This window comes from Lynx canadensis, chromosome B2, assembly GCF_007474595.2.
Source record: "Lynx canadensis isolate LIC74 chromosome B2, mLynCan4.pri.v2, whole genome shotgun sequence".
NCBI classification, from domain to species: domain Eukaryota; kingdom Metazoa; phylum Chordata; class Mammalia; order Carnivora; family Felidae; genus Lynx; species Lynx canadensis.
Window position 1 is genome coordinate 146,072,062 of NC_044307.1, and position 16,332 is coordinate 146,088,393.

General features: G+C 40.5%; 1 protein-coding gene across 2 annotated transcripts in view; it reads right to left on the bottom strand.

Annotated features, from left to right (window-relative positions):
• Positions 1–16,332, bottom strand: part of PRKN (parkin RBR E3 ubiquitin protein ligase) — a 1,351,707-nt gene that overhangs the window by 688,609 nt on the left and 646,766 nt on the right. For both annotated transcript variants that reach the window (XM_030316747.1, XM_030316746.1), the window contains exon 5: positions 5,742–5,825. In XM_030316747.1, the coding sequence (XP_030172607.1) occupies positions 5,742–5,825 (84 nt within the window). The remainder of the gene's footprint in view (positions 1–5,741; positions 5,826–16,332) is intronic.

Genomic DNA, 16,332 nt, shown 5'->3' on the forward strand with positions numbered 1-16,332 from the left:
ATATTGGGGTGGTTTATGCATGATATTAAATACAGAATATTAACACTTCTCAAAAAATATAAAGGGGAAAATCCAACAAGAAGATATGACAATTGTAAATACTTGTGCACCCAACATTGATAAAATGGTTAATAACAAACATAAAGGAGCTAATTAGTAACAACACAATAGTAGTTGGGGACTGTCACACCCACTCAATGGACAGATCATCTATACAGCAAATCAACAAAGAAACAATGGCTTCAAATGATACACTAGAACAGATGGATTTAACAGATGGTTTTACTAAAATAATAATAGAACAGATCAGTGAAACCAGGAGTGAATTCTTTGAAAAAAATCAATAACATTGATAAACTTCTAACCAGACTCCTCAAGAATAAAAGAGAAAGGACAAAAATAAATAAAATCACAAATGAGAGAGGGGAAATAATAACCAACACCACGGAAATACAAACAATTATCAGAGAATATCATGAAAACTATATGCCAACAAATTCATAAACCTAGAAGGATCCCTAGAAGAAATGGATACATTCCTAGAAACAATAAACTACCAAAACTAAACCAGAAAGAAATAGGAAATTTGAACAGACCAAAAATCAGCAAAGAAATTGAATCAGTAACCAAAAAATTCCTAACAAATAAAAGTCCATGACCAGATGGCATTACAGGTGAATTCTATAAAACATTTAAAGAAGGGTTAACACCGATTCTTCTCAAACTATTCCCAAGAAACAGAAAAGGAAGGAAAAGTTCCAAATTCATTCTGTGAGGCAAAATCCTACCAAAATCAGATAAAGGATCCTCAGTGGGGAAAAACAGAGAGCTTTCGCCTAATCAGGAACAAGAAAAGGATGTTCACTCTCACTACTGTTATTCAGTATACTATTGGAAGTCCTAGCCACAGCAATCAGACAATAAAAAGAAATAAAAGGCATCCAAATCAATAAGGAAGAAGTAAAACTTTCCCTATTTGCAGATGACATGATACTATACATAGTAAACTTAGAAGACTCCACCAAAAAACTACTAGAATTGATACACAAATTCAGGAAAGTTGCAAGATACAAATCAATGTACAGAAATCTATTGCATTTCTATACACCAATAATGAAGCAGCAGAAAGAGAAATTAAAAAAAAACAATCCCATTTACAATTTCACCAAGAATAATAAGATACCTAGGAATAAATCTAACCAAAGATTAGATGTGGAAGACTTGTACTCTGAAAGCTATAAAACATTGATGAAGGGAATTGAAGATGACACAAAGAAATGAAAATGTAGTTAGTCCCTGCTCATGGATTAGAAAAATAATTATTATTAAATTGTTTTTGCTACCCAAAGCAATCTATACATTTAATGTAATCCCTGTCAAAATACCAACAGCATTTTTCACAGAACTAGAGCAAACAATTCTAAAATCTGTATGGAACCACAAAATATACTAAATAGCCAAAACAATCTTGAAAAAGAAAAGCAAAGCTAGAAGCGTCACAATTCCAGACTTCAAGGTATATTACAAAGCTGTAGTGATCAAAACAAAGCAGGAAGGAACATCCAATGGGAAAAAGACAGTCTCTTCAACAAATGGTACTGGGAAAATGGGACATCAACATGAGAAAGAAATAAACTGGACCACTTTCTTACACCACACACAAAAATAAACTCAAAATGGATTAAGGACCTAAATGTGAGACTTGAAACCATAAAAATCCTAGAAAAGAACACAGGCAGTAACCTCTTTGATATCAGCTATGAAACTTTTTTCTAGATATGTCTCCTGAGGCAACAGAAACAAAAGCAAAAATAAACTATTGGGACTACATAAAAATAAACAGCTTCTGCATAGCGAAGGAAACAATCAACACCAAAAGGCAACCTACAGAATGGGAGAAAAATATTTGCAAATGACATAGCTGATAAAGGCTTAGTGTCCAAAATATATGAAGGACTTATACAACTTAACACTCAAAAAACAATTAATCCATTTAAAAACTGGGAAGAAGACTTGGACAGCCATTTCTTCAAAGAAGACATCCAGATGGCCAACAGACACAAGAAACAATGTTCATCATCGCTTACCATCAGGGAAATGCAAATCAAAACCACAATGATCTATCACCTCACACCTATCAGAATGGCTAAAATCAACAACACAAGAAACAACAAGGGTTGGTGAGGATGTGGAGAAAAAAAGAACCCTCACGCACTGTTGGCGGGAATGCCAACTGGTGCAGCCACTGTGGAAAACAGAATGGAGGTTCCTCAAAAAGTTAAAAATAGTATCACCATTACATCGAGTTATTCTATTACTGGGTATTTACCCAAAAAATACAAAACACTAATTCAAAAAATTATATGCACCCCTATATTTACAGCAGCATTATTTATAATAGCCAACATACGGAAGCAGCCCAAGTGTTCACTGATAAATAGATTAAAAAGATGTGGCATAGATATACAATAAAATATTATTCAGCCACAAAAAATGAAATCTTGCCATTTTCAAGGACATAGATTGATCTACTGAGTATAATGCTAAACTACCTAAGTCATAGAGAAAGACAAATACTGTAGGATTTAACTCATATGTGGAAATTAAGAAACAAAACTAAGGAGCAAAGGGAAAAGAGAGAGAGAGATCGAGAGAGTGAGAGAGTGAGAGAAATTAAAAAAACAGACTCTTAACTACAGAGGACAAACTGATGGTTAACAGCGGGAGCTGGTGGGGGATGGGGGGAGATAGGTGATGGGGATTAAGGAGTGTGCTTGTGGTGATGAGCCCTGGGTGTTGTACGGAGGTGTTGAATCGCTATGGTGTGCACCTGAAAGTAATATAACACTGTATGTTAACTAACTGAAATTAAAATAAAAACTTAAAAGAAAAATGAAAAATTTTAATAATGCTGTTTCCCCCAAAACTGATTTTATATGCAATTAAAATGGTTTCAAAAGCTGCCCTTTGGTTAATGTTTGCCTGGTATGTCATTGTCCATTCTTCAATGTTCAGTGCTTTTGTTCTCATGTTTTAGGTATATATCTTGTGTCTCGCATAAAGCTGGACGTTCTTCTTTTAATCCAGTCTTAGAATCTTTGCCTTTTAAACTTTTGTTAGCACATTTACATTTTGTTTTGTCACTGTTGTATATGGTTTTATTCTATTATTGTGTGTGTGTGTGTGTGTATGTGTGTGTACACGTACATACTTCTTATTTGTCCTACTTCCCTCTCCTCTACCCTCTTCTTTTCTTTTTTAAAACTAATTTGACATCTGTATTTTACTTCAATCCCCTGGATGATTTTCGTAGGCAATTCAAACGTGTTTTCAGTCTAAAGGATTTGATGCTGAAAAGCTCTGGTCTGAGCAGATCACTGGGCCAGACACTGCTTCCCATGACGTTACATGGGGTGGCTTCCAAGGAGGCCCCCAGACCAAGGCTCCAATGATGGCCACGGAGATGCTGAAATTGGCCGGGACCAATGACCTTTGAGGGTGTGGTTGTGTGCCTGTCCTGGGAGAAGAGAGGCTCTTGGACAAGGGCCCTGGGGCATCTATGGTGTGTGCCCTGCATAATTTTGCTTGTTCCCACTGGGGCTTGACGTCTCCAACCCCACATGGTCCCACAACAGAGGTGTGGGGAGGAGGCCTGGGTGCTGGCCAGCAAGGACTTGACTTGGTCTAGCCATATGAGACCCAGCCTTGAACCTTCAAATTCAAGGTGTTTAGAAAGGCCTTCCAAGGTAAGCAGCTCTTAATTACCACCTGACAATTCACAGGAACACAACCCCACACAATCAGGAGTGCGAGGTGTCCTCAGAAACCACGCAGCAAGGAAAAGTCTTCCATGTGCAACACCAGTGAGGAAGCCTTCATTCCAAATGCCCTCCTTGTTTGGCACCGAAAGTTTTAAGTACAGAAAGGTGTCTGACTGCAATGAGTCTAAGAGATCCAAAGCTCCCACCTCTTTCCCGAAGTCCTCATTGTAGAAAGACCTCAGAGTGGGAAAGCCTTCTTCTGCAGCTCCTGTGACACCGGTGACCAGAAGGTGACATGCTGGTAGGGATTTATGAGTGCAGTCAATGTGGCATGCTTCCAGCAGAAGAGATACACTTGGTAGTTCACACCAGAGAAGGTCTTTGACCATGGGAACGTGGGAACCCCTCAGCATACCTGTGTCCTTGCTCTGGAGAAATGTGTTCACACCTGGGTGGAACCTTAGGAGAACAGCCTTTGCAAGAAAGCCTTCAGTCATAATTCAACTCTAGGCACCAGAGTCGCAGTGGGGAGGGACTACGAGAGCCATTTGCATGCAAGCCTGCAGGGGCTGTGTTGCATTCCCTGTCCTCCCTGGGCAGAGCTCTTTGGAGCCCAGAGCCCACAACAGAAGCCACCTCCTTTCCATCCTGGCTCTGCTGGGATGTACATCCGCCACCCACATTGTCAAAGAAGGTGGCCCCTGTGTCTCCCCTGCCTGTTACTAGGTTAGGCACAGAACTCACAGGGTGGCCAAGGGGACCTGAGAGGCACTGTTGGCAGTTTTTGAGCAATGCTCCCTCGCTTCATGGATTTTTTTTAAGCGGGGTTCATGCCCAGCCACAATGTGTGTATTATACACACATTGCATTTGTATGCATGTATGTATATCTCATTATATTTAAGAATTCTGCTCCATAAATATATACACTCTAACTTCATCCCAGTAGTAAACTTACAAGAGTGTATTATGCCTCAATACCTGCGAGTGACACACAAGTCATTATTTTTCTTCAGGATTTGCATTAATAAAAATCTGTTCATGGTCCTCGGCCCTGTTTGATGGAGAGTGATTGCTTGGGCTGCTCACTGCTACCTCGGTACTTTGCAATCACCCTGCAAATCGGAGAGAGAAGACGCGCCTAATAGCTGTAGCTCCAACACCGTACCTGTTGCCACTGACAGACTTTGTTCCTTAGAGGAGATACCAACCGCCAGCTGGCTGTGACAGTTTGTGAACTAACATTGACATGTGTGTTGGTACCATAACGGTATTTACAGCTCAGGAGATATATAAAATCAGATTATGATAGACCCAGGAATTTTTGAGGCAAAAAGTAAAACAATACACAAATTACCAACTTGATTGGGATATAAAATTATTTAGAAAATCACTTCAGGACTCAGAGTCTCTTTCAAGAAATACCTCTTCTATGCGAAACATCAAGATATGCCCCAGGTTTGCAAAGAGACAAGGGATTGCAGAGAACAGAAGATGGTAATTCAGTTGTATAGCTGTTCATCCATACTAGATTTTCTAGTAGCCCGCTGTGTCAGAAAAGGAAAGGTAGAGATGAAGAAAGAAAGCCATTTTGAATGATGTGGGAATATAAATACAAAATATCACAGGATCGGCACAAAGATTAACCTTATATCTTTGTTATTTTCTTTTTCTAAGCTCTGAAGTGGCTCTTCTTCATATTCCATGAATATCACTTTTTAAGAAGTTTAAATTGACATGTTTCAACATAGTCAGCTAAAGTGGTTAAGCCTCTGGGAAAATGACACTGGAAAGCAATGAAAAAGGTAGAATTTTGGGTGACTATTATAAAAGCTTTGAATCAGAACACTTTTGCTGGATACTATCATATGGAAGAAAAGTCAGCATTCTTGTCTCTATTCTCATTTCCTACTAAACCCTGAAGATGTCATAATGAAAAAAAAAAAAAAAAAAAAAGAAATGGACTTGACTGGGTACTTACGGCTGTAGTCCCAGGACAGCTTGCAGTTTGACATTCACCAGTCATCCGGTTTGGGATTAAGACATCGTCCCAGCAAGATGGACCCTTTGAGAAAAACAAACATGTACTTGGTGCATGAACTGTAACACAAAGGTACTCCCTGGTATGTTTTCTAAAATCTATTTCTACTATAAAATGATAACGAAGAGTAATATGTCGTCCAGTGATTTTTGAAATGTAATCCACAGAACCTGGCAGTTCTCAAGATCCTTTTGGGGGATCTGGTGGATCAAAACTATTTTCTTAAATACACTAAGATGATGTTTAGCATATTGATCCAAACATGTGGTACATTCACACGTAATCGTCTCCCCACTGTGGTTAATTCAATGGTTTGAAAACTTAACCACTTTTCTTAGGTTCACTGCAATGTCAAATGATGACTTTTACATGAAAACATCTACGCAATTACATTCAAAAGGATTCTTCGGGGGCAGTCGTGGACCACCTGGCGGCATACCGGGAAGGGCCACCTGTCACAGCCGGCAGGCTGAGCGGACACATTTCCCCACTCTCTCCTGAGGCACCACGAAAACTACATTTAAAAACTAGCTTGGGGGGCGCCTGGGTGGCGCAGTCGGTTAAGCGTCCGACTTCAGCCAGGTCTCGATCTCGCGGTGAGTTCGAGCCCCGCCTCAGGCTCTGGGCGGATGGCTCGGAGCCTGGAGCCTGTTTCCGATTCTGCGTCTCCCTCTCTCTCTGCCCCTCCCCCGTTCATGCTCTGTCTCTCTCTGTCCCAAAAATAAATAAATGTTGAAAAAAAATTAAAAAAAAATAAAATAAAAACTAGCTTGGTGTAAACCCATAATACCAAGGAGAACAGAAGACAGAGTATTGATTGCGAAGAAATTTCCATGCGTTTCTGGAAATCTGCAACAGGCTGCAGCAGAGGAGGGCCCTCTGTGCCCTGTGGGACCACAGCAAGTCTGAAGGCTCAAGAAGAAGGCATGGGCCACAACAGAGTGACGCCCGGAGCAGCCAACAGTGGGAAAGTGAGAATTTTCATAAATGGAAGATCCTAAAATCTTCTAGAGAGAAAGGTCAGATCCCCTAACTAGAAACAAAAATCAAAATAGAAATTTTAAGTAGCACAAACACCTTTAAAGATCAGAGGAAAGAGTTTTCAACCTAAAATTCTCTACCTAACTGAATTGTCAAGTAAGTGGGAGAATGGTGAGGAGTGATTTGGGGACACGCAGATTTGCCGAATTTACACGTGTGCTAGAAGGTCTAAGAGTTCAAGGGAATGTCAGACAGCTTGAGGGAAGGCAGGGAGAGGCCCAGCCTTGGCCTCATCCAACGTACGGCTCTGGGCAAGAGCCTCGGGACAGATGGGTGGTGTCTCTGTAGACACGGCAGAGAAGGAGGAGGACAGAAGGGTGGTGTCACCAGCTGTGGTGATGACAGCGCTTCCAGCAGGCGTGTTATAGGGCCTGTGCCGGCCAGGTGGAGAAAGGTTAAGGTCAAGGGATGGCCGCCGTGGTGATTTTACTCCCAAAGACATTGGGACCCGCCAGAGGTTTACGTGAGCAGTGAAACTGGTCACCACCAGTCAGCACCAGGACCACCTTGCCCCACGAGCCAGACCAAGAAGCCTCCTGGCCATGATGCCGCACAAACCAGTGCAAACTCGGAAAGCACGCGAGGATCTCAGCCATTCCTGCGTCTCCAGGAGCGCTCGCTTCCCCTCCCCCTGCACCAGCACACGTACGCACACACAGGTGCACCAAGCACACACACGCACGTGCACACACATCAGACGCTCTAACACATGGGTACCACACACCCGCACCCACTCACGTGTACACACACACACAACAACACCACAGGCCACGCACAGGCACACCATACACACACAGACCCACGCACTTACACGTGCACCCACATAATTTAGAGAAAAACAGGGGAGGGCAGAGGGAATCTGGGACGTTGAGCATCTACCTTAAAGATACTAAGCCAAACTTCAACAGAGGCCATTTGAGCCAAACCTCAAAAGGAGCTACGATCTGGATTCATAGGTCATTACACCAAAAGCCACTGCTTCAACCACAAGGTTGTAAGCGACTGCAGAAAAGCCGGAGACTTGCCGTCCTTAGGGAGGCTGCTTCCACGGTGGCCCTGGGATGCCACTTGGGAATTTGCACTTGGGGAGTGTTCCCATTCACTTAGTTACACAGAGGGTTTGCAGCATGAAAACTGTCTGTAGGAACAACCTGGTTTGTGCTGAACCCCTTATCCCCTGGGAGTCTGGAATTGTGGTCTGTGCTAGGGAGGGGTATACAGTGACCAGCCTCCAGTAAAGCCTGGGTCCTGGGTAAACGAGCACGTCCTGTGCGGCTCTGCTGGGAAAGGGCTCTTGGAAACTTGCCTGTGGTTTCCTCCAGACTTCACACCACATGTCTTTTCCATCTGCTACTTTGCATCCTGTTGGCGGGATGAACCTTACTCGTGTGTAGGACGATACACCGAGTCCTGTAAGCCCTTCCAGCGATTCACCGAACCTAGACAGGCAAAGCCATCTTAGGGACCCACGACACAATGACATTGATTAATCAAGAACATATACCTCCATGGAAGGGTCAGGGTTCATGATGAAGATCACACCTGTTATGGGGAATAAGCAATTTCATTTCCCCTGCACCTCTAAGTGTAATGCATGCATTTAAAATCCATTGTAGTAATGGTGATGTAAACATTCCCTTGACTTTCAACCTTACAATCATACTACTGAAATTGGGCAGATGATTGAAATCATGGTTATGTAACCAAACATACATGCCATGCAGCTTGGACAATGTAAAAGTAAAGGCATAAAGGTTACGAATTGGATGGCAAAGGTGGAGCTGAGAGAGAAGGTGAAGGAGGGGATTCATATCCTCACCCTACAAGATGTTGCTTTTTTATCATGAGGCCATCTGTATGTTTGATTTCTAAACATAGCCATATATTCATTTGATCAAAATGACACACGTATCAGAGTAAAAGAAGGATAAAGAACTGACACCAAGAACTGGATCACATTTATCAGCCTTGCTTTTCCAACTTCACATGAGAAATTCAGCGCAGACCAGCATGGCTGGAATACAGTCTCCCACGTCGTATTTCAATCCTTGGCCGAGGACCCATCTTGGAGGTTATGTTTGTTTGTTAATCTGTTTCTCTGTAGGATACTCCATGGATACTGGGAATCAGGTTTTTGTCATTTTTTTCTAATGCTTATTTATTTATTTTGAGAGATAGAGTGCAAACGGGAGAGGGGCAGACAGAGAGAGAGAGAATTCTAATCGGACTCTGCACTGTCAGATGCAGGGCCCAATTCCACAAACTGTGAGATCATGACCTGATCTAAGATCAAGAGTCGGATGCTTAACCGACTGAGTCACTCAGGTGGTTTCTTTCAATTTTAGAGGACTAGGAAAACTTTAGAGAGTCAAATCTGTGGCCCGGCTCTGGAAACTTTACATAACTTATAATAAATATTAGGTTTACTAATTTTACCTTTGCTTTCATATTATTTTTCTCAATTGATTTTCCTTTGACCTCTTTCCTCATCTTATTAGGTTTTTCTTGTTTTTAGCCTCAACGTATTGTTGCAGACTTGTCAAATCCTTTTGAAGTGAGGCAGGGTATAATGAAATAATTGTGAAGGTCTCATGGCCTTTTAACTCTCCAACATTCCTGACCACTTCTAACAAAAACAGTGTCTTGTGTCTCTTCCATCCGGGACAGTAGCCACCCATCCTTAGAACATGGCAGTCTCTGGAGGGACAGCCACGGGAAGCACTGATCACACGCTGTGGCTGGTGGAGACCGACAATGAACTGAGGCATACTTGAGGCTTGGAAAAGTCCCTGGTTGCAAAGGAAATCCATTTCATCGTGGATAACCATTAACTAAACATGGAGACATTGCTTCCTTGCTCTATCAATAGCCTTTCGAGGCTGGTTCAGGAAGCACTGACCTACTTAAAGCACACGCAATGGTAAGAGATAAAGCTAACATGGGCACAGTCTGGGGACAGTGGAGTAACATAGGGGTTAGGGCCCATTTGCATTCATTTCACTGCCCAGAGTAGGATTCCCTGCCGCAAAGTCTGGGATGAAATGAAACTGTGCATCACACAGATATTTATTTTTCATGCCTTAATATTTCAAAGTCCAAGAAGCAATGAAAACATTTATGTAACAATTCCTATAATTATCATATAAGATACTACTTTATCTGATAAGTCCTCATTTTGTACGAGGAGATTATAGAAAGCCCATTCACAATATTCTTCTTGATCTCAAACCATAACCAGATAACATAAGTAATAAAGCCAATAGAATTCCAATGACTATGGGAATTCAGCATAATGAAATCAATGTGTTAGCTGAGCCACACTCCTCACAGCATCGGTATTGAACGCTATTGCTGTACCCATCCCGAAAATAGAAACAAGTGTGCCAGTGAATTTATGCCATTACAAAGCAGATTCAATGTTGCCGCTTTCGAGTCTTAGGAAATATAAAATGTTAATTGGTTCATCCTTGCATACTGTGTTTTAACAGATGCATGGTTAAAGCATTTATTATTAATGGTTTTTATACAGGGGTAAAAAGGTCTCCAGGCTACAAGATTTAAAAGGGACTGCAAGTCACACGGCAGCCATGTCAGGGAGAGAATTCCCCCCAAAATGTATTTAATCTCTCCAATGTAAAGAATGGGAGAAAGATATCTGAAAAAAATGTCAGAACAGTGGTGAAATACATGTCTTAATAAAGGATCATTTGGCTGCTTTTTATAAAACTTCCTCCTTTTTTTAGCTCAATATTGATTACACAATCAAGACAATACATAAATTATCTGAGCATCTATAGCAAGGGGGAACAATCTGTGGTCTGCTGACTGACTCCGGCCTAGGGTTTGTTTTTACACAGCAAAAACAATAGTTTTAGATTTTTAAATGGTTAAAAAGCACAAAAAGAAGAGTGTTTCATGGCACATGAAGAGTAAGTGATATTCAGGATTCCGTGTCTGCACGTGAACTTGATCGGAGCACGGCCATGGTCGCTCATGTGCCTGTTGTCTATGTACTGCAAGGGCAGAACTGAGTTGTTTCAACACAGAGGAAGTGGCTTGCAAAACCTAAAATCCCTACTATTCTGGTCCTTTATGGAGAACGCTTGCCAATCGTTGACCTAGGGTAAATACAGTTTTCCAAGTTCATACTGAAAAGCACTTAAAAAAACCACAAAAAACATCGCAACAGCATTTTGACCACCATAGAATCTCACTGATTTGTAGCAGCAGCTGCATCCCGGGTCTCAAGTGAGAAATTACTTCAATTCAAACCTTGGAGCCACTGGCCTGTGGAATCCACGGGTGTTGTTATGATGCAGGGACTCACGTTGTTGGAATTGGTAAACGAGTGGAAAACTGCAACCAGAGATGACGTTTGGGGATTTTCCCTGATAATATCACCACCAACAGAAAATCATAAAGTGGAATAGTATTTAAACACATCTATATGGTGCATGTAAATCAGAAATTCAGAAAAAAAAAGGACTCCATGGCATGAAAAGCCAAGTGTTTAAATCTGTAAATTATGAGTCTGAAAATTTACTTTTAAAAATTGTAGGACTAATCTACAAGTCATTTTTGCTATGTCTTGCATGTCTAATCAAGTGGAAAATTGAAGTACTTCATTGGCTAATTCTTATCCAAATATCACTCTGACCCAGATCCAGATGAGCTGTTAAAGCAAAAGAGGTTGTTTTCCACCCCCCTGAATTATCTAAATAAATTCTATAGTCTGCTTTACATAGGTGGGCATATACACTGCTGTCTAAAAATGTTGCAAATCCGGGGGTGCTTGGGTGGCTCAGTCGGGTAAGCGTATGACTTCGGTTCAGGTCATGATCTCACGGTTCGTGGGTTCAAGCCCCACATCAGGCCCGCTGCTGTCAGCCTGTCAGTGCAGAGCCTGGGGCCTGCTTCAGATTCTGTGTCTTCCTCTCTCTCTGCCCCTTCCCTACTCGCGCTCTGTCTCTCTCTCTCTGTCTCTCAAAAATAAATAAATGTTAAAAAAAATTTTTTTTTAAATTGCAAATCCTGTTTTACCAAAATGTTACTACAAAGTCTTGGTGTTTCCAGTTTTTAAAAAGGATTATTTAATCTACTCCTGAAATCATTGTTCCACTATATGCTAACTAATTTGGATGTAAATTAAAAAAAATAAAAAATAATATAAAATAAAGGATTATTTTAACAGCACTTTTACTTAAACTGTACTTTTACTGATTATTTCAAGTTATCAAATGTGTTGCATTTAGTATATCCTCTTGATTGGGGCCACAAACATTTAAGTCATATAATTAAACTTAAGGGGTTAAAATAATTTTGAGAATTATACTTGTAATATAATACTAGGACAGCAAAACTGTCCTTAAAACTGCTATACTCAGGGGCGCCTGGGTGGCTTAGTTGGTTAAATGTTCTACTTCAGCTCAGGTCATGCTCTCGCGGTTCATGGGTTTGAGCTATGCTGGCAGCTCAGAGCCTGGAGCCTGCTTCAGTCTCTCTCTCTCTCTCTCTCTCTCTCTCTCTCTCTCTCTGTCTCTGTGTGTGTGTGTCTCTCTCTCTCTCTCTGCCACACTCTCTCTCCCCAAAATAAATAAACATTAAAAAAAAAACCCTCCTACACTCAGAGTCTCTTTCCTTTCTTTTCCTCTGCACCTGCAACAAAAAATGATACAGGGAAGGAGGAGCTTCAGAGTTCACAGACCTGTTGAATTCTAATTCCACCAATTGTTATCTATGGGCCCCACCTTTCTAAACCTCTTCTGAAAAGCAAGGGGTCAAAGGCCTCCTTCACTGCGCTTTCATGAATACTAAATGAAATAGCAACTTTAATATTTGCCAGGCCCCGGGGTGCTGGGTGGCTCAGTTGATTAAGCGTCTAAGCAACTGACTTTTGGTTTCGGCTCAGGTCCCGATCTCACGGTTCATGAGTTCGAGCCCCGCATCGGGCTCTGGGCTGACAGTGTGGAGCTTGCTTGGGATTCGCTGTCTCTGTCTCTTTCTGCCCCTCCCCTGCCTGCTCTCTATCTCTCTCCCTCAAAATAAATACACATTTAAAAAAGTTTTGCCCAGTCTTCAACACATGCTGACTTACTGAAAAATGACAACTGTTACAAGTAATATTTCTTATTTCTCAAAATAGAAGTCCCTGAGTAGGGTTATTTTTAATTTAGTAGATAAGCAGTAATTGGTCAGTTCTAAGGCATCTGACTCAGCCCAGTGCGTTTTTCATTTTTTAATTTTTCTCAATTTCCCTGTTACTCAGCCATTCCCCAGGGATTATGTCACTTTCCAGAGCATGTGGCTTGTAACTCTTTTAAAGCATATATTTCTACTCATCTAGCAAACACGGTTCTCCATCTTCCTCCACTGGATTTAAGGATCCTATGCTTCTCAAAAGGCTAAGCACAGTGCTGTGACTAGAGCCGAGGCCCAATAACGCAGTCATTAAATAGTGAACAGGGAAAATAATAAAGAAAAAATCCTTTGAACCAAAATATTCATCTACTCAACAAATATTTATCGAACATATCTTTTTTTTAAATTTTCTTTTTAATGTTTATTTATTCTTGAGACAGAGAGAGACAGAGCATGAACGGGGGAGGGGCAGAGAGAGAGGGAGACACAGGATCTGAAACAGGCTCCAGGCTCTGAGCAGTCAGCACAGAGCCCAACGCGGGGCTCGAACTCACGGACCGTGAGATCATGACCTGAGCTGAAGTCAGAGACTTAACCGACCCAGCCATCCAGGCGCCCCAGAACATATCTTAAAACCTGATAATATCGTCATGGAAAAGAAAGAAGGATCCTTTATCCTGTAGATTGTGTGGAGTTGCTACAAAAGCCAATGTTACAAATGAACTGAGCAACCTGTTTTTCAAACAGATTACATTTTTACAAACACCCATAGCAAATGTTGGTGATATGTAAAACAACAGGAACACACATACCCTCCTGGTACAAATATAAAATGGCACAGCCCCTTTGGAAACCTTCAGGCATTTTTGATAAAGTTAGACGTAACTGAAAATGATTTGCGTATTTCGTTTTTACGTAATTACCCAACAAAGATGAAAACATGAGTCCACATAAAGAACTGTATACAAATGCTCGTAATAGTTTTATTCATAATAACCACCAACTGTAGACCACCGAAACATGTGTCAAAATATGAATGGATAAACAAAATGTGGCATATTCATCCAATGGAATATTATTCAGCAATAAGTATCATGTTACTTATAAATGTAACATGGATGATCCTCAAAATGATGCGAGTAAAGGAAGCAAAATATGCAACAGAATATGCTACATGTTCCACTTATGTAAAATGCAAACAAATCTACAGCAGTAAACAAATCAGTGGTGGCTTTGGGTGGGACAGAGCATGGAAAGCACTACATAAGAGCATGAGGAATCTTTGGAGGAGTTTTGTGGACTGAATTGTGTCCTCTCAAAATTTACATGTCAAAGTCCTAACTCCCCTACAGAATGTGGCTGTATTTGGAAATATGGATTTTAAAGAGGCAATAAGTTAAAATGAGGTCATTAGGGTGGGTCCTAGTCCAATATGACTGTTGTTTTTATAAGAAGAGGAGATTAGGACACGGACACTCACAGATAAAAGGCCATGTGAACACACAGAGAAGACAACCCATCCACAAACCAACTAGAGATGCCTGCGAGGAAACCAACCTCAACAACACCTTGATCTTAGACTTCCAGCCTCCAGAATTGTGAGTAAATAAATTTCTGCTGTTTAAATCACCCAGTCAGTGGTACTTTGTTATGGCAGCCCCAGCAAACTAACATAAAGGTTAACGGAAATGCTTTCTATCTTAATTGTAGTGGTGGTTTTATGGGTTTACACATGTGTCAGAACTCCTCAGATTGTACCCTTTAAATAGAGGCAGTATATTTTACACAAATTATTTCTCAGTAAAGTGAAAAGGAAAGGGGAAAAATAACAGAGATGTGCCAAGGGAATTCAATGAGGGAAGGAGAAGAAGAATCTTTGTATCAAATTGTACTTGAACAACTGAGTATCAATATCTAAATCCTTTCCTCACTCCATACATCTTCTAGAAGAAAACAAACAAGGACATCTTTACAACCTTGGAACAGACAGAACTTTCTTATATGGACACAGAAGGCTCTAACCATAAATGAAGACGTTTATAAATTGAACTTCAAAGAACATTAAAAACTTCTGCTCATCAAAAGACACTATTAAACATGAATATACATGCCATAGACTGGAAAGAATATTTGCAATACATATATCTGTCAAATAATTCATTTCCAGAATAAAGAACTTTTAAAAGTTAATGCTATAGAGACAAATAGCCTAGTTCAAAAATAAACAGAAGACTTGAACAGACTATTCACAAAATAAGACATGCAAATGGTCATATAAAAGATGACAAATACCATTAATAACAAGAAAAATACAAATTAAGATAACAAGATACAATTTCATTTGGTTTAACTTTTTAGCCACTAAAAAGTGCCTAAAAAGGCTGAAAATACTGAATGTTGGTAAAAAGATTAATCTATAGTGATAGAAATCAGGAGATGATTGTCTTTGGGATAAAGGAGTTATTGACTGGAAAGAGGCATGAGGGAAATTTCTGGAAATGTTCTATTTGATTGGGATGATCTGTCAAAACTCACAGAACTAAACCCTTAAAATCTGTGCATTTTATGGAATGTAACTTATTCCATGAGTTAAAACAATGAATCAACAAATATTTTTGAAGCCTTAATTCTCAGTAGCTCTGCAACCTTGGGGAGGTTCCTTAACCTCTCAGGGACCAGCTAGCCCAGGCCAAATTGGGTGATAATAGAATTTGCCTTATAAGAGTGTTGCAAGGATTGGATATAAAATGGTTAGGCTAGGGGCACCTGGGTGGCTCAGTCAGTTAAGTGTCCGACTCTTGATTTCATCTCAGATCATGATCTCATGGTCGTGAGATACAGCCTTGTGTGTGGCTCCATGCTGGGCTTGAGTCTGCTTAAGATTCTCTCTCTCTTTCTCTCTTTGCCCCTCCCCACCATCTAAATAAATAAATAAATAAATAAATAAATGTTAGGCTAGTGTCAGGCACATATTAGGTACTCAATTAATGTTAACCATTTCCAATTTACCATTCAGCAGCAGCCAGACTTGATAAAGGGACAAGGCAATTAGGAGTGACAGCCAATATGATTTGTTAATATTAAATTGTGTAATGAAATGATTTTCCCTTAAAAAATACATCTTTAGTGATTTTCCCTTGTAGCCTTTGGAGATAATAGACTATAACTTTTCATAGGCTCTGTCCACTGTCAATCAAAACAAAAGACTAACCAGCTCTGTGGCTTTGAACTGGTTATTTCCATTCACCATCACGCTGCAGAATTCCTGAAGTCATGGACTGTTCCAACTTCTATCTACATGCTTTGCTATGCATAGGAAAACATAGTGAATACTCAAAAATACCTTAAGTGA